This window comes from Lepidochelys olivacea (assembly GCF_965140295.1).
Source record: "Lepidochelys olivacea isolate rLepOli2 genome assembly, chromosome: 8".
In the NCBI taxonomy this organism is placed as follows: domain Eukaryota; kingdom Metazoa; phylum Chordata; order Testudines; family Cheloniidae; genus Lepidochelys; species Lepidochelys olivacea.
This window is the reverse complement of record NC_140418.1, coordinates 29,290,146-29,316,638: the sequence shown is the minus strand read 5'-3', so window position 1 is coordinate 29,316,638 and position 26,493 is coordinate 29,290,146. Positions and strand designations below refer to the sequence as shown.

Sequence of the window (26,493 nt, the reverse complement as noted above, 5' to 3'; positions counted from 1 at the left end):
GCTCTGGACCTGCCGCAGCTGTGGTAGAGGCGTTCCACCCCCGGCCCCAACCCAGCCTGAACCTGCCATGGCCAGGGGAGAGGCACCCCAGCCCCGGAGCTGCCATGCTGGGGAGAGACGCCTCCCCCGTCCCCAGCCCAGGTGTTGTTACAGGGAAGAGAGCGGGGGGGAGTCCTCTCTCCCCACCATAGCCCAGGGGCAGCCTGCACACCAAGCCCCTCATCCCCGGCCCCATTCCACAGCCCTCACCCCCCCATACACCCAAACCCTCTGCCCCAGCCCTGAGCCCCCGCCCACACTCCGAACCCCTCGGTCCCACCCCCGCCACATGAATTTTTTATGTGATACATCACCTCCGTATTGGTGCACATCACAAAATTCATTCCGCACACGCATGGGGAAACATTAGAGGGAACACTGGTTATAGCAGGGAACAAGTGGTTATAGCAATCCGCTTCTGGACTGGCAAGGGTGACCTCAGCTCTGTCTCTTTATTTAGCCGCCTTCATGCAAAAGTTCTGGACTCACTGCTGGTTAACCCAGATCTTCATGAGGATGTGATCCCACCAGTCAGTGCTTGTTGCCCTGTGCCAGAAGAGCTGGCCTATGCAGGGAGCATCAGCATCCCCCCTTCGGTGGGAAGAAAACAGTGCCAAAATGTCCACTAGCACCTCACAGATATTCTGCCAGTTTCCTGACTCAGAAGTGAAAGCACAGGCAGGAGAAGTTCTTCAAATGGCACCTCCTCCACATTGCTGACTCCATCTGGTAGCTGGGAGCTCACAGGCCAAAATGGTTGCTCAGCAGGCTGTGTTGGTGGGCTGTTCAAACTTCCTGTAACGTGCAGAGCAGGCAGTAAAGCTTGCCCACAGTGTGTCGTGGTCATAGGGCTACAGCAGCCACATTTTGGAAGGACACTATAGACTCTGGAATATGATTGGTTTGACTCAGGTATGCATGCTGCAGCATGGATGCCAAAGCCCCAGATTTAGGCATGGGTTAGAAACATGAGTTAAAAAAACAACATACACACTCAAGTCCAGCAGTCCCTAACACAGGTCAGCTGACCTGAGTCCCACTAACCCCTAGGTTTATACTGCAATGTACACAAACCCCAAGAGGCCAGCAATGAGAGTCACACAGATGCTAGTCTGCCACAGTAAGTCCATTAAACCATCGGAACAAGACACCATGAAGAATCACTACGGTACACGAGGGTTAAAGTGCAGCACAGCAGTACTTCTACAACCTAACAGTAGTGCAACCATATTTCTCATTCTATGTGTTTCTTGGTGGTTATTGTACAAAGACCACCTGTGACTGTTCAGAATGTCACTTTGACCACAAGTCTAATGGCTTTCTGCTCCTGCAGGCTGGGTCCAGGACCATTTAACCATGATCTATTCTTTCTACTTTACTCTAAAATGTCTGTCAGACCCTAAGCTTTACCTTTACTTTCACCAGAGAACTTTTTTTTTTCTTTTGAGCTATACCCTTGCTGAAAGTTTCCCAATATTGCTTCTCGGACCAAATACGATTGCCTCAGCTGGCTGACACTGGCAGCCTCCTTCAGAGATCAAAAGAAACCCAAGGAGTTTTTTTTTCTTTTGAGCTATACCCTTGCTGAAAGTTTCCCAATATTGCTTCTCGGACCAAATACGATTGCCTCAGCTGGCTGACACTGGCAGCCTCCTTCAGAGATCAAAAGAAACCCAAGGAGTTTTTTTTTCCTGAGTCGGAGACAGGATCAGGCCCCAAGTGCATCTTCTTGACACAAAAAAGGGCCAAATTTTGGGTGCCCAAATTGACACATGTTAGGTCCAGATTTCTAGATGTACTAAGCACCCATAACTCCAGCTGAAGTCAGTGGAAGGAAAAGAGAATCATGGGGAAATTGGTCCAAGCACTCCTCTGTAGAGATGTTGTTCAAGAGAAGCAAGGGGTATGAAGGTGAGGAATGACATGAGAGTCTCTGATCTTGGACTGTAAAATGCATCTAGCCTGTAAAAGTCAGAGGAGCCAAAAAGTTTAAGATTAAGTATGATCAGAACTTATGTAATTATGGCTGTAAATTTAGGTTCATGGGGTCCAATTCTGACCTTATGCTAGTGTAATTCTATTATTTAAGTGGCATTAGTTCTGATTTATACCAGCATAAGAGGAGGAGGAGGAGTATCAGGCCCTGGAATCAGATATTCATATCGGTCAGGGCAAAACCTTGAAGTGAAACATGAAGATATACTTAAGCATTTGTCTAGAACAATTAGACTAGAATTAGAATTAGTTATTTCTGGAACAGAAATAACTAATTTAGACATTTCATTGCAAGTCTGTTTGTGAATACATTTCTAATAAAAAAGTTCCCTATCTTAATATTGTACTCTTAATCAGAAAAGAACATCCTAGATGACCAAGTCAAATCCCCAAGCATTGTACATTAAAATAAGCCTAAGCCTACACCAAGAAGGGAGCTACATAAAGAAACAGAAGAACAGATTTTGGGCACTAAGCCTGAGGCATCATCCAACAGACTTTAGGGCCAGATTTTGCCACCTCTCACACTGAGTGAAGAAAGGCCCCAGACAGAGTGAATAGGCAACAGATGGAGGAGCACAGGGGATCTTGGATTAAGTGGGAATTAGGAATCATGGAGAAGCAGGCTCTAAATTTAATGATTAATAGGCTAGTAGACTGAGAAATTAAAAACCTTTATACTAAGACCTTTCTTCTGAATATCAGAGGGATAGCCATGTTAGTCTATATCCACAAAAATGAGGATTCTGGTGGCACCTTAAAGACTAACAGATTTATTTGGGCATAAACTTTCGTGGGTAAAAACCCCACTTCTTCAGATGCATGGAGAATAGTTAACAGTTCCTCTGAATAGTTAGCAGTTCACAAAAGTTAAATCCATCTCTACTCAGAGTTAAAAATAACAGTCTTCTTTTGCAGAAGGAGACCAGCAGCAGACTAATCAGGGTGAGTGCTACCCAATTTATTGCACAGAGTGCAGGACGTATCAGTAATTCCTTTGTGGCCAAGTGATTTATATATGCACCCTGTGCAACCAGCTCATGGTCCGTAGAGCCCAGTGTTGCTGAGCTGAAAGAAGAGTGGAACAGAACTGTTTAAATATATGGCTTAGGGATATTGTTCAGTGAGCCCACCTCAGAACAGGCTTCCATCATGAAACTGGCTTGCTCAACTGGAGAACTGGGAAAGTGGAATTGAGGGACACACACCCTTCAAGGGAGCCCTCCTTCAATCTGAGATAATGACATCTGAAAGAATGACAATTCCTCATGCAACAAAGAGGTTGTTCCAGGGGATGGAATTACAATGGAGAAACAAGCTGTGATGATAGGTGATTCAGTCGAGAATTGAAATGGCTGGGTATGTAGTTGTGACAGATTTGGAGCTGCCTGTAATAGTTTAGGAATAAAATTTGTTGTAAGAGGGTTACTGTATGGAAACCTGGGGTTAATTCAAGAAATGGCTAAGTGCACACAGGCAGGGAAGTGTGTAATGGTTTCAGATAGCAACTCATTGGCCAATGCTTAAGAGACTATGCAAGAGAAATTTTCTTTGATGAACTGTCTTGATCCCCTTCTGCAGAGCTCCAGCTGGTTCTGGGCCACAGGTCCAAGTGTGGGAGTGGAGTGAACTTAGGCTGGATTTAAAAAGGGGAGAGGATGGTTAAGGGGAAAGAGAGACCCAGATCTCCAAAGATGTGTGTAACATTTTTGTTTTAAAAATCGCTTCTGTTATGCTTTGCTCCTACTGCTATGATTAAACAATACTTTGTGTTAAGAAAGTTTTTCTGAGTCATTAAGCCACTAGTCACAGACTCTCTGTCAAAGGGAAGACCCACAGGTGCACAAACCCAGTTAGACCAGCTGGGCAAGCACAGTGGATACACAGAATACTGTAGACCAGGATGACAGATCTGTCTAAGAATGGGAGAATCACAGGATTCCACCGTAAGGCATGTGACATGGGATCTGAAGAGAGTGAACTCAGAGACCAGAGAGAAATCAAGGATGCAGCTACACTTGCAACCACAACAGTGATTACTGTGAAAACTGCTTGATGACTTACCTGTCACCCTTGCTCCCAGCAGACATATATAAACCATCACAGTCTTTTAGTGATGAGCTGGAGCTGGAGAGGAATTGGTTGTCATGATGAATGCTGGTACCAATGACATAGGGAAATGTAGGAGAGAGTTCCTGGAAGCTAAATATAGGCTCTTTGGTGGAAGATTTAGGTCCAGAGCTCCAGAAGTAGCTTCCCTGAAGTGTTTCCAGTTCCATGCACAGGTCCAACTAGATAGCGGGAACTTCAGCATCTTATTGCATGGTTGGAGATTGTAGAAAGAAGAGGGGTTCATTAGGTACTGTGGTACATTTGGAAGAAGATGGAGCCTAGACAGAGGGCTGGTCTCTATTTTAAAATAGAACCAGTCTTCTGGAATGTAAAATAAATAGCTTGGGGGCGGAGGAGCTAGGGGAAAGCAAATGGGAGCTGAGGAGCACTTAAGTCAGACAGACATCTGTTAAAAGAGTGAGTAACACAATGGTATCGTGTATCCAATGACAGTTAGGGTGCAAATTACAAATGAACTAGAACAGGGAAAGGATAAGAATGGAGTTAAATTCTGTTACGTCACTAGGGTGTCAGATGAAGGAATTAAACAAAAATCTAAACAAAAATAGATTAGGGATCTGATTCACAAAAGTACTTAGGTACCTATATCCCCGGTGCAAGTGCCTAACTCCCTGTTTTGGTTCCACTGTGATCCACAAAACTGCTGCTGAACCTTGTAGGCACCTACATCTCACTCAGGTGACCATGTTTCTGCATCGGCATGCAAACTACTGCCTCCCTCCAGGCATCCAGCTGCCAGTCTCCCACCTAATCCCCAGACTGATTGTAGGTATTTGAGGAGGTGTTCTCAGAGGCCGTCTACAAGATCAGGTACCATTCAAAATCTAGCCAGAGGAGGATGAGATGGTGGTGCCACCACCCACCTTAGAACTTTTAGCCCAGTGGTCAGAGGTCTTGCCTGGGATGAAGTTCCCCCTTCTCTGCCACCAGAGGAGAAGGATTTGAGCAGGGGTCTTCCACCTCACAGGAAACATGCTCTAGCCACTGAAAAATGGGATATTCTGATGTGGGCCTTCCTTAGTTGATGCTGTCTGCACTGTGGATAAATCATGAAAAAGTGATTGAAGCAGGGAGACTGGACCCTGGGTCTGACACCTCCCAGGTCAGTAACATAACCAGAAGACTACAGAGTCATACCCCCTCTTTCTTTCGGGCCCAATGACTATTTAAGTATTTATCCACAGTGGAACAGTCACTGGGAGAGAGAGAGAAAGACTAGGAACAGGTGCCTCAAGGTTCCATACAACGTTCTGTGTGGTTTGATATACTTATTAATTATCTCAAAAAAGGAGAATGAACTGAGGCAGCAAAAATTTTCAGGTGGGTAAGTTATTTAAGTTAGTCAGGATCAAACAAGCCAGGTGAATGGGCAACACCTTGGCAAAGTAAATTCAATGTCAATAAATACAAGGTAACACACACTGGAGGGAAAAACATAAGCTATTCTTATGTCTTACAAGGTTCTAAATTAACTAAATCAACTCAAGAAAGGGACCTGAGCATCATTATAGACATCTTGATGATAACTCCACTTAACATGCAGCTGTGATCAAAGTAACAAACAAGATGATAGGATGCATAAAGAATGAGCTAGTCAACAACACATAGGTTATAGTTACCTTTATATAAATCATTGCTATGGCCTCATCAGAAATACTGTGTGCAGTTCTGGTTACCACATCTCAAAAAGGAAACTGATGAACGGGAGTGCGATCAGACAAGGGCAACAAGCATGATCAGAAAAACTGTCATATGAAGAGACTGAGAAGACTAGGACTGCTCACCATACAAAAGAGATGAATCATAGAATCATAGAATCATAGAATATCAGGGTTGGAAGGGACCCCAGAAGGTCATCTAGTCCAACCCCCTGCTCGAAGCAGGACCAATTCCCAGTTAAATCATCCCAGCCAGGGCTTTGTCAAGCCTGACCTTAAAAACCTCTAAGGAAGGAGATTCTACCACCTCCCTAGGTAACACATTCCAGTGTTTCACCACCCTCTTAGTGAAAAAGTTTTTCCTAATATCCAATCTAAACCTCCCCCACTGCAACTTGAGACCATTACTCCTCGTTCTGTCATCTGCTACCATTGAGAACAGTCTAGAGCCATCCTCTTTGGAACCCCCTTTCAGGTAGTTGAAAGCAGCTATCAAATCCCCCCTCATTCTTCTCTTCTGCAGGCTAAACAATCCCAGCTCCCTCAGCCTCTCCTCATAACTCATGTGTTCCAGTCCCCTAATCATGTTTGTTGCCCTTCGCTGGACTCTCTCCAATTTATCCACATCCTTCTTGAAGTGTGGGGCCCAAAACTGGAGACAGTACTCCAGATGAGGAGTGACAAAAGTATGTAAAACAACAAATGGTCTAGAGAAGGTATATTGGGAGCTTTTATTTTCCTGGTCTCAAATGAACAGGAGGACATTCAGTGAAATTAAAAGGTGGGAAATGCAAACACAACAAAAGAATTTTTTTTTTACACAGTGTGTAATGAAATTGTGAAACTCACTGCCACAAGAAGCTATTGAAGTATCTGGTACTGGTAACTGTCAGAGATAGGGTAATGGACCAGATTGATCTTGGGTCTTATTCAGTATGATAATTCCTCTGAGTAGGACAATATCTGAGTAGTTCCATTGATTTCAGCCTACATGAATATGGCTACAAATAACTTCAAAAATGAATTCAAGGACTTTTCACTCAAAGTGAATTAGTGACAAATATTATTCCACCTTAAAGCTCTGCCCTACTTATACTGAATTCTCTATTCAGACAGATTCTGGTCTCTGCTACATGGGGCACATTCAGAGCAATGCAAGTTAATGGAGTTACACCTATGTAGCCAGCTTCTGAATGTGTCCCTTCCTATGCCGATGGGTCATGTGTGAAAAATTGGGTTAATAAAAGGCAGCAACAGACGCTAATGTTGTGAATACACTTAAGAAGGAAATAAACAGGTACTTGGATGAAAGAACTCTCCTGGGTCACAAACACTAGCCAAATAGATCCAGAAATTATAATACACAAGTGAAAGTCTGAGAGAGACAGCATCATATGATCAGATCAGAGTGAAAAAGGTGGCAACATTCTGAACAAAGATCAGGTCTGAACAGTGTAAAGCTTGACTAAAGACCTTTACAACATTCTAATCTTATAGCTGTTAAAGACTGAAATAGCATCTCTTTGATTAAGCATGAACCTTACCCTGAATACACTGAAGAGAAAACATTGTCAGCTCATCTTACAGGTTAGTGACATGAGATGCAGGTGTAAAGCACATACGTCCTGCCTCTGAAACTTGAACAAACTCAAGGTAATTTAAGCAAACTGAATTTGGACTGACTGCCCTAAAGAATGGGAAAAGTATAGACGTTTGACTCAACTTTAGTATTTCTAGGCATTTCTGCTTGAATGTAGGCAACAATTAGGAAAAGTCAAAAGTAAGAAGAGTATGCACAAGTATTTGAATGCTATCAGAATGTATGCAATAGGAAAGGCCACTTTAATATAAGATCATCCAAAAGGCAACACACAGAAGAGAAAAAAAGAACCTTGGGAAACTTTACCAAAGATGGACTGAGGAAAGTTAGTATGGCTGCAATACTGACTGTTCAAAAAAATAAACTTAATTAACACACAAATGCTTTCTCTCTGCGACAGCACAGTTACCGAAGACAGCTAAGCAGTTCAAGATAGTTTGCATGTTAACAGGTTTCAGAGTAACAGCCGTGTTAGTCTGTATTCGCAAAAAGAAAAGGAGTACTTGTGGCACCTTAGAGATACTCAAATAAATTGGTTAGTCTCTAAGGTGCCACACATACTCCTTTTCTTTTTGCATGTTAACAGTTAACCTCCCAAACATTTAGACCATTAGTGGTTTTGGTGCCAGGTTTAGTACAGACACCACAACGAAAGAAATTAAGTAGATCTAGAGATAGTCCTTAAAAACTGTTCAAGTTGTACTGGGTGCAAGGACAAGAATAGCAAGAAAGCTATAAGAGGTAAGAGAGAAGATTAACCTGTTACAAACAGATAAGGCTAAGCAAATACTTAAAACAAAAACACGATGAAAAGGGCAATAAAACTGACAGGCTTTTAGCTAGAAAGTTAAAGAAAAAGGATAAATCAGCCATCTCACTGATTAGAAATAAAAAGAGAGATTTAGGAACTGGCATCAAACAGACCTCTGAAATGTCTGCTAACTTTTACCATACTTTGTACACTTCAGAACATCCAAATCCTGAATTTATAGATATCTGAGAAGCATGAAACATCATCAGCTCTCAGAAGATGACGTGACAGCTCTTGATGGGCAAATTGCTCCAAATGAAGCTGCAACTAGGAATTAAAATCCAACAAAGCTCCAGGTCCCGATGAGTTTACTGGGGAGCACAGAGCTCTGAAGCAAGTGATAGCCCCTATTTCAACGGAATTGTTTAATGGGATATTGCAGGGGAACGAGATTCCAGATTCATGAAAAGAGACAAAAAAGTGGTCATTCCTAAAGAAGGAAAAGAGCTTAACAATTATGCATTATACCGATCTATTTCTCTAATTAACATGGATACTAAAATTTTTGTCAGGGTGCTTGCAAACATACTGACAGTCATCTTGCCCAGATATGTTCACCTTGACCATTCTGGTTTTTTTGCTGACAGTGCACCGAGACCTGCTGGCCCCCTCCCCTCAAGGACCACATAGAGACGTGCAGCAGCAGGGCTAAGATGGCTTCCTGCCCACTCTGCTTCCCTCCCTCCGTGCCACTTCATTCCCAGAAGTGGCTGGCGTGTCCCTGCAGCCCCTGGGGTGGGCGTGTCTCCACACACTGCCCATGCCCCAAGTGCCAACTCCACAGCTCACATTGGCTGAGACTTGCGTCCAATGGTAGGTGTGGGGGCAGCAGCTGCGGGCAGCGGCACACAGAGACCCCCTGGCTTTCCTCACCTAGGAGCCGCTGCCAGAGGGGTCTGTGTGCTGGAGCCACACCACCCAAGGTAAGCACTGCCCCCCTGCCCCACTCCCACACCCCAACCCCCTGCCCTAGCCCAAAGCCAGCACCCAGCTCTCAAACTTCCTCCCAGAGCCTGCACGCTGCCCCTGCTCCTGCACCCCAACCCTCTGACCCAATCAAGGTACCTCACTTTATTTTCATTTACTTGACATTATAGGATGAGGATGAAGAAAAAAAGAATGAAAAATAGGGGGGAGATAAGAAAGAATGTTCATTTTCTTGGCTGGGTCCTTGGGGAGGGAGCAGGGGCAGCTGAAAAAGAAGCTGCACACAGGGCCCCACTAACTCTAAATCCGCCACTGGTCAAACATTTTAATGTGAAGTCTGGATACAAGACAGATCTTTCTAGAGTTTCAACCATATTTGAGTTGACTACTAGTAGCAAGCTTGAATTCTTCTTGAGGATATCAGATAAAGTAACTCTTCTAGCAAAGTCTTGAAGTTGGCTGATGCAAAAGTTTCCAGAAATATATTAGTGCTCTCATAGCAGTGGAGTTCTTTAAAATGAGATGTATCAAAAAGTTTCCAAAGTGTCACTCTGTGTTTTAACCAAAGAGATGACTAATGAGATGTAGTATAATACCTGACTGAAGATTTAATCAGGAAGTTTTTAGGCATCATCTCCTGGAGATAAATAGGCAAGGAAGAGAAATGTTCTCTTGGAGGGAGTATTTTATAGTAATGTCACTGATGACAAATTAAGGATCCGGGAAGAAGATATTTTTTCTCCAGACTACAACTAAGTAGTCTATACTGGTCTATACTTACAGTGCTGCAGTGGCATAGGCAGTGTGTGAAGATGCTATCTCCGTCTGTCAGCGTAGGTACTCCACATCCCTGGGAGGCAGTAGCTATGTCGATGGGAGAAGGCCTTCTGTGGACAAAGTGCTGTCTACACTGCAGGTTAGGTCGGCATAACTATGTCACTCAGGGGTGTGGATTTTCCACACTCCTGAGCAATGTAGATATACCGACATAAATTTGTAGCATAGATCAGGGCTAAGTTTCTAGACAGAGACAAATGCTTATGCCTTCCCTACAATTTACCATATGACCATGCTGCACATTGCTATTAATTTCTTAATGAAAGAGTTAAGAATAAGCAAGGACCTGTCTGGAAAAGAATCACGTTTCAGCAGCTTTCATCTGAGTTACACATATACTTCCCCATTGGGGACAGGAAAGATTTGTCCTTATACCCATCCTCTTTCAGTTTAGTGAAGCTCTCTCAGAATCGAAATATTTTTGATATTTCAGCTCACACTCTTGTTTAATACTAATATTTATATAATAAAGTGGATATACCTTGTCAATTGGCCATGCTGTGAGATCATTGAGGAGGCTAGGCAAGAAATGCAGCCTATTTAATATCAATCAAACACAGGAGAAAAAAACAAGGCTTTTCTCATACTGAAACAAAACTAGCGACAGAGGCTACTATAGTTAAGATGAAAGCCATAGCAGTATACTTCAGAGGGTAAATTGTGCGATACATGCTTAACAGAAATGCCCCTCCCTCAACCCATATATGACAGTGTTAACACTCAACTAAAAACAGAACCATACTGTACTACAGGTAGTCTTTGCAACCACATAAAATGACCACAAATTCCAATGTAGGGTTTGTCTTGTTAGTCTTAGATAAGCAAAAGAAAGTTTGATTTACATGACTGAAGAGGTTAAATTGATTTTAGCTCCCCATTCAAGCTCTGATTCACTGACTTGCTTCAATTAGAAGCACCTCCTAACCAATTACATTCAGTTCATCTTGTAAGATTCAATGTTTCTAGTTTAAACAAAGTCTTAAATGCCTCAATAATTCTGCTTTCCATCCTCCCCCTTCAAGCATGTGTGTACACATATACACATGTACAGTACAAACCCATTCAACCCTACTGCTCTGAAAAAAAAAAATGCATTCAAGCACACTACTTGAAGAACACAACACAAAACTCATAGAGAAAAGGAAAGGGTCTTCAGTTCCCTTTATCACCCACACAGTCAGGGCTAGACTCAGAATCCTGCGAAATCTGTACTCTGGCTCTTAGCAGTATCTTAAACAGACTGCTCTTTATAATGAATTTAACAACTATCTTTGGAGAGTGTATATGTGAGAGGGAAACAGATTCACATAACTACAATCGGGTATTTGGCTGGCTACCAATAAAAAAGGGCAACAGCAGGCATTAGGTTATGAAAGCCTGCAGCTGCATAAACCACACTTCTTTCTTCCAGTATGCATGCTGAAAGTAGTCTGGATACAGAACAAAAGCAGAGAAGAAATGCCCCACATCTTTGAGATTTTTCCTTCTTACACTATTGGTTTTCATTTGCAAATCAGCACGGCACCATTATTTGTTGTTTGTGCTTCTCATTGCCCTTTTATTTTGAGGCATTTGGAGAGCTTTCACATTTTAGTTAGCTAAATTTAATTGCATTCCACTGAAGCAGATTAATGCACTGAGGTGCCAATAGCAGAGATGGACAGTGAATCATGGAGCTATACTTATGGCTGTGAAATTTTGTTTCAAAAGTAAAACCAAACAGAGGAGCTAAGACACACTGAAGTATCACACCAAACCTGAAAAATGTATTTATATGCAGGCTATTGCAATCTATAGATACATACTGGGTCTAACCCTTCCATAGCCAGCATTTTCAAAACTATAACTCCTAAATTCTAAGGATTTGTTTCCATCTTAATCCCTGTACAAGAAAATTCAACCTGTAGCGAATAAAACGTCTACATTTTCCCTAAATGGCATCTTTCTTCTATTAGTCATGTACTCCTCCTGGAAGCTCTATTCCTTTTCAGAAGAGTTAACTGTTCTGTAGGCTCATATAACCCAGGTTTGGAAATCCATTTGAATTTGGAGTAGAAAGCTATCCCAGCCAAACGTCAACTTCTGCAAAATCTACACTCTCAATTTATAAGGTTTTCTAGCCTTTAGGATTGCAGAGATTATACTCCACATTTGGAAGGCTAACTGATGTTTGTTGTATTCCAGAGTCTACAGAGAGTTCTAATGCCTCTGATGCTTATTGCAGCTTTGCTGCAGAAAAGTGAGAACCGGCCAGAATCTTACCAGTTTTCACTGTTTAGTGATCAGAGTTCAGTCGATTTCATTCTGAGGTAACCTTGGAAGACTGTGAGCCATACCATGGCATGAATGCATAGAACTATTTACTGTGGTGAGGACCTAAAATTGGAGAAGGCAGTGGGGAACATGCTCCTCCATTCCAGAGGGGAAGGGGGTTTCAGACTTGATCAGACTCCAGCTAGCCATAGGTTCCAAAGATGGAACCATTTCCCTAGCAGGATCCAGGGACAATACCTTTGTTGGAATCAAAGCCCTCTTCTCTATTCTATAAAGATGAGTGCGATTCTTGTCTCATATTTTGTACTGGTGTAATTCCTAATTTACAGCTAAGTTTAAGATCAGATACCAGCCTGAACTATCATGTTTCTGGGATTTTGCTCTTATCTTATGTAAAAATGAAGCAGTAATCATAAAAACAGCCTAAAACCTAGGGCCTAAATTACTATGCAGGTGTGTCTTCTGCATAAGAAAAATGACCATGAGAATTCTAGCTCCATTGTATCAAGATGTCTGCTGAGTGGTCTGCATCAGCACAAAGGAAGCTGTCACTCAGAAAATGTGATTGTTTCAGGAACATGCATTATTGAATAATGCTGGTCTCTGGAACACCAGTCTGTAGGAAGCCTAATCCTGAATTAGCCCTAAGGACAGAATTCATCATTCATAGTTTCATAAATAAGTAGCTACTTCAACTTCATGTTGCAGAAACACACTGTGACTAAGCCACTTGACTAGGTGAAGTAATTTAGCAGGTCACTAGAAATGCCTGACAGCTTTCTAGTGTAAAACTTATGTTATGTTAACTTATGTTAAAAGAGAAGATTTACCATCATGTGAACATCCACTGTTTGTATACATTAAGATATTTGCATTGCAAAATATTTGTATTGTACAACATTTGTATGCTACTAAAATGATGCCATACATGCAACATACAAGCAATTTATTATAGTTGTTTTTTCTTAATCTTTGTCCTATAAGCTCAAAACAGGAGTTTTCAAAAGTTCTTCCATTCCTTATATACCCAGGTGGGCAAACTACGGCCTGCGAGCCAGATCCGGCAATCCAGCTGTTTTAGTCCAACCCTCGAACTCCCGCTGGAGAGCGGAGTCTGGGGGGTTTGCCCCACTCCAGCTGGTTAGCAGGTCGGGGACCGCTCCATGCAGCTCCCAGAAGCAGCGGCATGGCCCCTCTCCGGCTCCTACGCATGGGGGCTGCCAGGGGGCTCCACTCTTCATGCTGCCCCTGCCCCAAGCGCTGCCCTTGCAGCTTCTATTGGCCGGGAACCACGGCCAATGGGAGCTGCAGAGGTCGTACCTGTAGACAGAGAAGCGTGCAGAGCCGCCTGGCCGCACCTCTGGGTCGGAGCTGGAGAAGGGATATGCAGCTACATCCAGGTGCCGCTTGAGGTAAGCATAGCCCAGAGCCTGCACCCCTGAGTCTCCCCCTGCACCCCAACCCCTTGCCCTGATACCCGTCCCCCACTCCAACCCCTTGGTCCCAGCCCAGACCACCATCCTGTACCCCAAACCCCTCATCCCCAGCCCCACCCCAGAGCCCGCACCCCCAGCCAGAGCCTGCACCCCTTCCCATACCCCAACCCCCTGCCCCAGCCCTGATCCCCCTCCCGCCCTCCGAAACACTCGGTCCCAGCCCGGAGCAGCCTCCTACACCCGAAACTCTTCATCCCCAGCCCCAGCCCAGAGCCCCTCCCTCACCCTGAACTCCCCATTTCCTGCCCCACCCCACAGCCCGCACCCCCAACCAGAGCCCTCACCCCCTCCCGCACCCCAACTCCAATTTTTTTTAGTATTCATGGCCCATCATACAATTTCTATTCCCAGATGTGGCCCTCAGGCCAAAAAGTTTGCCCACCCTTCTTATACATCCTTCTCTTTCTGCAATGCATTGAGGCCAATTGAGAAAGCAGACGTGGATCCTTCACACTTGTGTCTGTGCTGACCAAAGCTATGGACTCAAGGCAGAAAGGAACATTGTAACACAGGCCACAGCAAAACCGAGGCTCAAAGCAATAAGTTAGACCAGCGTTTCTCAAACTGTAGGTCGGGTCCCAAAGTGGGTCGCAAACCCTTTTTATGGGGTCGCCAGGGCTGGCGTTAGACTTGCTGGGGCCACGGGCCCAAGCCGCACCACTCAGAGCCAAAGCCCAAGTCCAAGCCTGAGCTCCACCGCCTGAGGCTGAACCCTAAGGGCTTCAGCCCTGCATGTTGGGGCTGAGGTTACAGGTATCCTATCTGGGGCTGAAGCCTTTGGGCTTTGGCTTTGGCCTCCCCACCTGGGGCGGTGGGGCGCAGGCTTCGGTCCCCACTCTTGGGGTCATGTAGTAATTTTTATTGTCAAAAGGGGGTTGCGGTGCAATGAAGTTTGAGAACTCCTGAGTTAGACCATCCTTCCTCCTCACTTTAAAGGCTACAGAAGCCTTCAGGGCTTTGAAATTCAGGTCAGCTTTTGAAGGCAGGTCTCTTGCAGCACACCATACAATTTTTGGCTCATTCTATTCAGCATGAGAGCGAACTTCTGAATCCTTCTGGTGCTGTCATACATCATTTAGGTCTGTTTATACCTATAAGCAAGAAGATGCTCTGACACCATACTTCTAATGGACAGGAGAATGATAGACTGTTGAAAAAATTTGCCAAAGATTCTATTCTACAATTAAATTGGATAATTTCAGTTGATACAATCAACTCTAGTAGTTCAGCTGATTCTTAGATGATTATAGAACCCACTTTCTGCCAGTCACTTCTCCTAAGTATCTAAAGTTTCCCGGTGTTCCATTATGTCTGCACCCAGACACTCTCCTGCAATAATTCATTTAACAAGCTTCAGTTAACACAAAACATGTCTAACTACAAATCCAACATCAACTAATATAACAAAAACTATATAGACAAACTTAAGCACTGCCTCTATACAGTATCCCTAATCATATTTCTTTACACTAAATTAAACTGGAAAGAGAGATTTAGGGAAGCTTTAAAAGTTGAGTCTCTTATCTTTAGTTACCAATTGTGTCTCGCTGAATGAATTGACCAGATATTATATGGGCATTGTCAACTTGAAATCTGGCCAATTTGAAGGAAATGAGTTCAAAAAGGAGTTTTAAGTCATATCTGCCACCATATCCACTGCAATCTGTTGTTTTACAACAAATCACTTTTTTATATAATAGCTCTGCCTTTTTGCTGCACGAAAGACCCCCGCACACACACACACACCAAAAAAAAAAAAATAGTGACTATTTACAAACTATCAGAGGGGTAGCCGTGTTAGTCTGGATCAGTAGAAGCGGCAAAGAGTCTTGTGGCACCTTATAGACTCACAGACGTATTGGAGCATAAGCTTTAGTGGGTGAATACATGCATCCAATGAAGTGGGTATGCTCCAATAGGTTTGTTAATCTATTAGTCCTCACTAGTGCTAACAGATTTTTGGTTTGTTTTTAGTTTCATTAGAAGAATAAGGGTGCACACAAAAGACTACTCCTGGAATGCAGCTGCTCCCTGAAATCCTGTAAAGTTAGGAACTAGACAAATCATTCATTCTCATGGCTAACAAACATTTGGCTGTCAGATGAATAACAGCTAGAATCAAACAAATGTGTGGGCACTGACAGCCTGACAAATATAATAGAAAACTGATACAAAGAATCAATTGCTGGGGGAGGGGGAAATAATCAATTTAAAAAGTTAGCTAGAACCAGACCTGTAAATTATCAGATAACAAGACAGACTCTCTTAAGAGACTTACTCCATTTAACTATTTAAAATTATTACAGGAGCATTCTGTAACACCTTGTGCTTGTTACAATTGTTTTGGACTATGACCATCTAAAAAAACAATAAGAAAAGGAGTACTTGTGGCACCTTAGAGACTAACCAATTTATTTGAGCATAAGCTTTCGTGAGCTACAGCTCACTTCATTGGATGCATACTGTGGAAACTGCAGTAGACATTATATACACAGAGACCATGAAACAATACCTTCTCCCACCCCACACTCCTGCTGGTAATAGCTTATCTAAAGTGATCACTCTCCTTACAATGACAGGTTTCAGAGTAACAGCCGTGTTAGTCTGTATTCGCAAAAAGAAAAGGAGTACTTGTGGCACCTTAGAGACTAACCAATTTATTAGAGCATAAGCTTTCGTGAGCTACAGCTCACTTCCTCAGAAGTGTAGCTCACGAAAGCTTATGCTCTAATAAATTGGTTAGTCTCTAAGGTGCCACAAGTACTCCTTTTCTTTCTCCTTACAATGTGTATGATAATCAAGGTGGGCCATTTCCAGCACAAATCCAGGTTTTCTCACCTCCCCCCCCCCACAGTTTGTGTGTGTGTGTGGGGAGGGGAGGGGTGAGAAAACCTGGATTTGTGCTGGAAATGGCCCAACTTGATTATCATGCACATTGTAGGGAGAGTGGTCACTTTGGATGAACTATTACCAGCAGGAGAGTGAGTTTGTGTGTGTATGGGGGTGGGGGGTGAGAAAACCTGGATTTGTGCTGGAAATGGCCCACCTTGATTATCATGCACATTGTAGGGAGAGTGGTCACTTTGGATGAACTATTACCAGCAGGAGAGTGAGTTTGTGTGTGTATGGGGCGGGGGGGGGTGGGGGGGTGAGAAAACCTGGATTTGTGCTGGAAATGGCCCACCTTGATTTTCATACACATTGTAAGGAGAGTGGTCACTTTGGATGGGCTATTACCAGCAGGAGAGTGAGTTTGTGGGGGGGGGAGGGGGAGAAAACCTGGATTTGTGCTGGAAATGGCCCAACTTGATTATCATACACATTGTAAGGAGAGTGATCACTTTAGATAAGCTATTACCAGCAGGAGAGTGGGGTGGGAGAAGGTATTGTTTCATGGTCTCTGTGTATATAATGTCTTCTGCAGTTTCCACAGTATGCATCCGATGAAGTGAGCTGTAGCTCACGAAAGCTTATGCTCAAATAAACTGGTTAGTCTCTAAGGTGCCACAAGTACTCCTTTTCTTTTTGCGAATACAGACTAACACAGCTGTTACTCTGAAACCTAAAAAAACAATGAGTTTCATTAAGTCAGAGAATCCTGAAATTCATCAAAGAAGAAAGTGTGACATTTTATAGACGTAGATCACTATTGCATTTAGAAATTTTAACATAGTATTTGAGGCACAGTTCCCTTCTTCAGTTGCAGTAAACATATAAGTAATTAAAATTTGTTAACATTCTCTGTCTCCCCTCACCCTATATCTCCTCCTAAAGTATAATTGACAGTTTCAGTGACTTTTCCATAGTTTAGCAAGAAAACTGAATTGATCATATGCTGCTAATTTTAACTGTAAAATTTTAAAAAGAGGCTTACTTTTCAAACTTAAGTCTGTAATTGGTATGGTGCATGCATAGCAGGTGCTTTTAATACCTTGAGTGTAATTTATAATAATAAGCAACACAAGAATAGTGCACACATCAGAGCAAAGAGGGTCAAGAAGGAAGCTGAAGAGTAATACACCTCTACCCTGATATAACATGACCCGATACAACATGAATTCAGATATAAAGCAGTAAAGCAGCGCTCCAGGCAGGCAGGGCTGCGCACTCCGGTGGATCAAAGCAAGTTCGATATAACGTGGTTTCACCTATAACGCTGTAAGATTTTTTGGCTCCCAAGAACAGCCTTATATCGGGGTAGAGGTGTACAAGGAGACAAACGAATGAAAAGAAAAGCACTGTGGGAGATGAATGACTCCATGAATAATCTATGGGAATGTAGGTCATGATATTTGTTTTAAAGAGATGGGCCAAAACCTAGAATGTGTATAGCACTAGTATAATATAATATAGTAATATCACCACTGATCTTAGATCGTTAGTCCCTGCACTATAGTCACTATGTTTTTGTAGAGTACATCACAATTAGATACCAATCCCGACTGGATTCTTTGGATGTTACCACAATGCAAATAGCAAGAGTGATCTCAATATGTTTGATAACAACAATAGCTTGCATGTCAGATCTGCAAGAGCACTGAAGTAACAAAGGGGACAAGACACTTATCTGAAAAGTATGAAATTGGAAACAAAAGCCAGAACAAGGACCCTTCCCCCAAATATTTGTAACACCACTTAGAAATCCCAATCAAGGATCAGAACCCCATTGTGCTAGGCACTGTACATCATGTAACAAAGATAGTCCCTGCCACAGAAAATTTACAGTCTAGGTTTGAGGGATTGATGGAAGGCTGAGGAAAATGAAAAACAGTTCAGCTGACCACTTTCTCTACCAATGCCAGACAGAAATGATTTCTAGACATCATGACAGAGGCGGGTTGTAAATAGATTTTAAAAAAAGAGAGCAAGAATAAGGTGGTGGCTTTATGTATTTTAAATTAGTTCGAAGGGTAGACATATAAGAGTACTATTACTAGCACACCAAAACAGATCTTTGACAACTCTTCAAGCAATGAGTGCTTTTGGAGCTGGGCAAAAGGTTGACTATAGTATACAGGACAATTAGAAGGTCATGACATCAGCCAAGGGATGTCTCTCACTTTCATTAACACTCTAATGGTTACCAAGTAGCTGTTACACTGCCACTTAGCTCTTCACTGTTTAACACACTTAAACAAAAGGCTAAAGTCAACTCTGAGTGTCAGCAGTGCAAAAATAATAAAGGCAATCAGTCAGGTTGCACCTGTCTAACTAGGGAAGAATGTGGCCCAAAATTGCAGAATGTTAATAGTTTGACAAATTTAAAGCAACCAGGACATTCCAAGGTAAACTCCCCAAGTCACACTTTATATAGTCAGATATTATCATGGTGTATTTAAGGATCAAAACTTTAAAAAGTCACTTTTTATAATTAGAGGGCAAAAAGAACATTATAAGCAGGGCTCTTAGTAGCCAAAGTTACAGGAGTGGAAATCCCCTCTTCCATCAAAGACTATAATCATCTCAATGGAGTCAAACTGCAGGCTTGGGATGGGGTGGTCTTCCTTTAAGTTGAGGGGCAGCATGAAAACATTTGAAACAGTAAAGGTCCTCTTTCCGGGATACATATGACTGATACATATGTTGATATTATTCAATTAAACCTCAGCTGTGTGTATTAGCCTTTCCTCAGCAGAGGTGGCAACACACACACCTATGAATCTAAAGTCCCCATACCACACATTGAAGGAGGTACAGAGAATTTAGTCCTAACCATTTTAATTTGTATGAGAAAAGCATTTAGAAGTGCCAGTCAGGATCAATACATAAATATGGTTGATCAATGCATTTATTCATCAACCAAAACCAAATCACTTGTTTACTAAAAACCTTATCCAGGAGTAGCAGATTAGCACCAGAAAATATGGTCTGGTATATTCATTCCCCCTCCCCCCCCAATGTGAAAGCTATTATGAGTCAAGCTGCAACCTAGCAGTGCTCTGACAAAAGATTGTGGGGATCAAGCAAAATTCAAGCTAGCTACATCACTTTCTCCAGGCTCTTTTTGCTGGTCCCCTAACACTGAGCTTTTGCCGGTATATCCTACGGTGGTGCGAGCTCCCTCCCCATAGAAAGAGAAGTGGTTTGGGGGGGTAAATCAAAGTAATCCAAGCCATATAAACGTGCACCCCGTGCTGGGTGCTCTACAAATCTTGGTAATAAAGCCTCTTTGGTCTGCGCCATTGGCAACTGAAGCAACACACGCTGAGCAAACACAGCTATCTCCTGGGCCAGCTGTCGGGGAAGTCCAGTGAGTCCCAGTTAGGTCTCAAGAAGGTCCCCCGTTAGCATCAGGCTCTTTGTTTGTGCTCCTGCACTGCCTCTTCCCTCCGGCCCAAGGGCAGGCTGTGGCTGGGTGAACAGACACCTCTCTCCCTGCACCTGCCTGGCTTCCCTGAAAGGCAGCGAGGGCGTCAAACCGGTCCGGCCTCATACCTGTCTCTCGGGTCGATCCAGCTGGTGGTTTTGTTGATGTGGTCGATATAATACACTTTCCCATCGAAGTCCCGGGCTTCTTCCCAGCCCTCTGGCAAAGGTAGCTCCTTCCTTGGCATCTTCTCCAGGCCGGGTTGAACTGCCCCATAAAGAGCTCAGCCCCTGGTCCTCGCAAGAGCAGAAGGAGCGGGTGGGGGGAAGAGAGCGGGTGGGGTGGGCGAGGATCCCCGTCCCTTGCCAGGCCCAGAGCTCCGCGGGCAGCACCGATCCGCCCAGCCGCTGCAAGGAGGAACCGGCGGGAGTCACATCCTCCGCTCGGGGGGCCAACGGGCGATGCAAGGCGGTGCCGGGCGGTCCCAGGTGCCCGGCGCTGGGGCAGGGGGCAGGGCGGTGCCAGGCGATCACCGGCACAGGCTCCCCAGCGCTGTCCAGCGCCCCGAGGCGGCGGCTCCCCTCAAGCCTCCATTTTCCGCTCGGCTCCTGCAGCCCGGCGAGTGCCCGGGGCCTGGGGGTGGCTCCTCTCCTCCCGCTCCCGGCCCAGCCTGGCACCTGCACCTCCGCCGGCGGAGCTGCTCCGTGAAGGGGCCCCGCGCCCTGCCGCTGCCCGCCCGGGTTCGATGCGGCCCGGCCCCGGGGAGCGCGGGGCTCGCCTCACGCTTCCAGGTGCTACTGTAATGCAGGTAAAAGCGCTGCCCCCGCGGAGCTGCCGCCGCTGCTACTGTAAACACGGTGCACCGGAGGCAGGCGCCTCCCCCTGCCCAGGGCACGGGGGTGGGCACAGCACAGCGCCTCCCTCTGCCCAGGCGGAGAGGCGCTGGGGGCTGGGCACAGAGCAGCACCAGCCGTGGGCGCTCAGCCCCCCTCCCCCGGGCACCGGCTGGGGACCCTCAGCCGCACCTCCCCTCTGCCCAGGAGCATGGTGGGGTGGGCCCCAAGGCATCTACTCCCCCAGGCAGCGATGGGCTGGGGCGTTTCAAACTAGCCTTGCCCCTCGGCAGATTGGGCTAGTGCTTAGAACCGGGAACTGCGCGGCAGGATTCCCGCCCTGCCTCCCTCCCCGTCTGTGTCACCTCGGCCTTGGCTCTCTATGCCTGAGCTTTCCCACTTGTAAAATACTGACGCCCTCCCCGTGTGCTCAGGTTAACGTGGTTGTGAGCTGGAGCATAGCCCTTACCCCAGTGAGTTTACAATCGAAATCCTTCCATTCCAATCCAGAAAGTCACAGCTGATCACAAGAGGAATACATCACCTGGGGCTGGCATTTTTAGTAGTGGTTTCCTCCCACCCCCCACACACTCCGCTCCCTTTTTTCAGAAATAAAGCGTTGGATGGTAGATTAAAGCTGGTAGATTTAGTCAGTGTGTTCAGAGGAGAGCTTAAAGGAGAAACTAGGGCCCAGATCCATAAAAGCATTTAGTCGGGTAAGGCCCAGTTTTGGCTCCACAAAACCTGCACTGAACCCCTTAGGTACCAAAACTCACCTGGCACCTACAGTTTTAAAAGTAAAAGTTCCCTAGGCACCTGTGTTGCAGACTCTGGACATGCACACTGCTCTCTCTCTCTCTCTCTCTCTCTCTCTCTAGGCATCCAGATGCCTATCTCCTGCCTACATCCCAGAGCCATTCATAAACAAGGAAAGGTAGGGTTCAGCCACTTCAATTGCGTGCAGGGCCTGATCCAGTTCACAAGCTCAGAGGCCACTTACTGAATTGGGTCCATTCAAAATCAAGGGCGGGAGAGAGGAAGAGACGAACATGTCGGTACCCACCTTTAACTTTTAGCCCAGTGGTTACAGCACTTGCCAGGGAGGTGGAAGACAGGTTCAATTCCCCCTCTCTGCCAGAGGGGAGAAGGATTCAAAACTGGGGTCTCACATCCTAGGCAATTGCTCTAAGCACGGGGCTAAAGGGGTGGCACCACCATCTCTCCTCCCATTTTGTGTGGATCGAGGCAGAGGCTCACTCATTTGCTCAAGCAGCAGAGTAGGCACCTAAACCACCTGATTCTGGGCAGGAGGTTCCTGGTTGTGGGTTGATAAGCAGAGATAAGTCTCGGCTGCAGGGGGTGGTGCTTATGTGTCTAGATCTATGACGGGGTGGGGCTAAGTACAACACCTCACCCACCCCCTCGGCCCCCGTTAGCATCTCCCACTGGCTAGCTTAGACAGTTCCCCACCTAACATACTGGCTTTTATGGATCACATTCCTATTTGCCTTTCTCTCCTCATGCATTGTATAGGTGCCTAGCTCATATTGTAGTTCTGTTCCTGTGATTTTTTTTCTTAGTGCCTAAAGTTTAGGAGCTGTGATGTTCACCATTGCAATGCCTATGTCCCTTTGTGGATCCCACCCCCCCACACACCTAGTGCACTAAGAGAGAAAAATAATGCTAGGCACAATGAGCAGTATATGGAAGACAGCACAAAGCTGAACACACACTGTAGTGGCCTAGGTTTCTTGGGATGCTCAAAGCATCCTGATGTGTCTGCTAGAGATTACGTATACTTTTTGGCTAGTAGCCATTTTAAGGTAAAATACCATTTATTAATCCTTTCAGTTTTATACCAATTGAGTATATCAAAACACTTCATTTATTAAACTCACACCATCACCCATGCAAGGTAGAACCGAGGATGAGAGCACTTAGGCTGTTTTCTCTATGGTCATTAAAATCAGTGTCAGGAATGAAACCCATTCTCCCATTTGTGTTTCACCACTAGAGAGGTTTCCTTTGATTTATACATCCCTTTTCATCCCAGCGTGTTCTGTGAACTATACACCCACTTCTGTTAGAGAAGGCTGCCACCTTCATATTACTAGGAGACACGTTTAGGCAAGACTATCGGGACAAATCTCTGCTCTGATGAAAAGCCCCATGGTATATTTCATGCTAACAGAATCTCAATGACTGACATGTATACACACAGGAACCCACGAAAGCTTATGCTCTAATAAATTTGTTAGTCTCTAAGGTGCCACAAGTATTCCTGTTCTTTTTACTGAAGAGTTTGCCCTTGGACAGATAAAGAGCAAATCTGAGTGGTCTGAAAGAGCCTAGGTATTTTATACCTGATATATCAGTCAGCCACAGAATGCAAGACTCTAATTGTCTCATATGTACTATATACAGGCCCAGTTCATTCTCTTCTTCTGATTATGCCTTCAGGAAAAGACATTTTGGGGAGGAAATTTCAATGATAATCTCTCCATGTAGAAAGTTTCTCTCCCCCCGACCCCCTTCCCCATAGAAAATATGGTCTAGGGCCTAACTCCAAACCTAGCAGACCCCAAGGGGGTCTGCAGGAGCTCAGAATGGTACATGAAGCAAGCTGTACCTCTCACCTACTACAGCTATTGAGCATATTAGCCAAATATCCACTAACACTTCATTGGCATTCACAAAGCCTTCAACAGAGTCCCTCACAAGGGTGGATAGGTGGTGTTCTGTCATGAATGAGAAACTGGTTAACAGAAAACAACAACAAATGGGAAATTTTCAATATGGCAGATGTTAATTGTGAGGTTCCCCAGCTTGTGTGAGGACTAGTATTAGTGACCTGAAAAAGGCAGTGAGGTGGCAAAATTTGTCAAGGACACAGAAGAATAGGTTAGTCTAGAATAGGGCTGTCAAGCAATTAAAAAAATTAATCGACGTTAAACAATAATAATACCATTTATTTAAATATTTATGGATGTTTTCTACATTTTCAAATATATTGATTTCAATTACAACACAGAAGACATGCATAGTGCTCACTTTATATTTATTTTTATTACAACTATTCTCACTGTAAAAATCAAAATAGTATTTTTGTATTCACCTAATACAAGTACTGTAGTGCAATCTCTTTATGATGAAAGTTGAACTTACAAATGTAGAATTATGTACAAAAAATAACTGCATTCAAAAATAAAACAATGTAAAACTTTAGAGCCTACAAGTCCACTCAGTCCTACTTCAGCCAATCGCTCAGACAAACAAGTTTGTTCGCAATTTGCAGAAGATAATACGGCCAGCTTCTTGTTTACAATGTCACCTAAAAGTGAGAACAGGCGTTCGCATGGCACGTGTCATGCACTGGATCACAGAAACCCACTTGGGGCTTCCAACTGATGTGCCAAGACTACTTCTGCCCATGCTTTCCCTGCCAGCTTGGAACTCCAGCACCCTGTCTAGTCTAGTCCAGTACAGTAATAAAAGTGAATACAGATAAAAATCTCACCCTCAGAGATGTTTCAGTAAGTTTCTTTCACAGACTGGACACCTTCCTAGTCTGGGCATAATCCTTTCCCCGGTACAGCCCTTGTTCCAGCTCAGGTGGTAGCTAAGGTATTTCTCATGATGGCCGCCTCCTTTGTTCTGTTCCACCCATTTATATATCTTTTGCATAAGGCGGGAATCCTTTGTCCCTCTGGGTTCCCACCCCTCTTCTGAATGGAAAAGCACCAGGTTAAAGATGGATTCCAGTTCAGGTGACATCCATCACATGTCACTGTAAGAATTCATTACCCACTTTCCAGCCCACAGGTATACAGGAAGACTTACAAGTAAAACAGAGCCATCTACAGGATAATTGTCCTGGTTAATGGGAGCCATTAAGATTCCAAACCACCATTAATGGCCCACACTTTGCATAACTACAATAGGACCTCAGAGTTATATTTCTAATTTCAGATACAAGAGTGATACATTTATACAAATAGGATGACTACACTCCGTAGAAAGAAAAGGAGTACTTGTGGCACCTTAGAGACTAACCAATTTATTTGAGCATAAGCTTTCGTGAGCTACAGCTCACTTCATTGGATGCAGTGAGCTGTAGCTCACGAAAGCTTATACTCAAATAAATTGGTTAGTCTCTAAGGTGCCACAAGTACTCCTTTTCTTTTTGCGAATACAGACTAACACGGCTGCTACTCTGATACATTCAGTAGATTATAAGCTTTGTAATGATACCTTACAAGAGACCTTTTACATGAAGCATATTCCAGTTACATTATATTAACTCATTAGCATATTTTAATAAAATCATATAGAGTGCAACGTCACAGCACAGTTGTAGCCGGCCTCACAAGGTATTTACGTGACAGATGCACTAAAGATTCATATGTCCCTTCATGATTCAACCACCCTGATAACAGATTCTGCTTGATAACGATCCAAAGCAGAGCAGACCGATGCATGCTCATTTTCATCATCCGAGTCAGATGCCACCCGCAGAAGGTTGATTTTCTTTTTTCGATGGTTCGGGTCCTGTAGTTTCCGCATCTGAGCATTGCTCTTTTAAGATTTCTGAAAGCATGTGCCCACCTCATCCCTCTCAGATTTTGGACGGCAGATTCTTAAACCATGGGTCAAGTGCTGTAGCTATTTTTAGAAATCTCACATTGGTACCTTTTTTTGTGTTTTGTCAAACCTGCAGTGAAAGTGTTCTTAAAACGAGCATGTGCTGGGTCATCATCTGAGACTGCTAGAACATGAAATATTTATGGCAGAATGCAGGTAAAACAGAGCAGCAGACATACAATTCTCCCCCAAGGAGTTCAGTCACAAATTTAATTAACGCATTATTTTTTAACAAGCATCATCAGCATGGAAGCATGTCCTCTGGAATGGTGGCTGAAGCATGACGGGGCATTTGGATGTTTAGTATATCTGGCAGAAAAGTGCCATACAGATGCCTGTTCTCATTTTCAGATGGCATTGTAAATAAGAAGCAGGCAGCAGTATCGCCTGTAAATGTAAACAAACTTGTTTGTCTTAGTGATTGGCTGCAAAAAAAGTAGGACTGAGTGAACTAGTAGTCTCTAAAGTTTTGCTTTGTTTTGTTTTAGAGTGAAGTTATGTAACAAAACAAAAAAAATCTACATTTGTAAGTTACACTTTCATGATAAAGAGATTGCACTACAGTACTTGCATGAGGTGAACTGAAAAATACCATTTCTTTTATCATTTTTACAGTGCAAATATTTGTAATCAGAAATAATAATACAAAGTGAGCACTGTACACTTTATATTCTGTGTTGTAATAGAAATCAATATAGTTGAAAATGTAGAAAAACATCCAAAATATTTAATAAATTTTAATTGGCATTCTATGTTTAACACTGCGATTAATTTTTTAATCACAATTAATTTTTTGAATTAATCGTGTGAGTTAACTGCGATTAATCATCAACCCTAGTCTAGAATAAAGACAGGTATTGCAGAGTGACCTAACAAAGCTAATTGAATGGACATCACAATGGCAAGTCATATCCATGATTAATAGTTTCATGGTAAGGAAAA

At 43.8% G+C, this 26,493-nt stretch overlaps 1 protein-coding gene across 1 annotated transcript in view; it reads right to left on the bottom strand.

Moving 5' to 3' along the window:
• Positions 1-20,929, bottom strand: part of WWC1 (WW and C2 domain containing 1) — a 135,822-nt gene extending 114,893 nt beyond the window's left edge. Inside the window, exon 1 of the mRNA XM_084636936.1 lies at positions 20,206-20,929. Within this exon, the coding sequence (XP_084493062.1) occupies positions 20,206-20,324 (119 nt within the window). The 5' untranslated portion in view covers positions 20,325-20,929. The remainder of the gene's footprint in view (positions 1-20,205) is intronic.
• Positions 20,930-26,493: the final 5,564 nt, after the last annotated feature.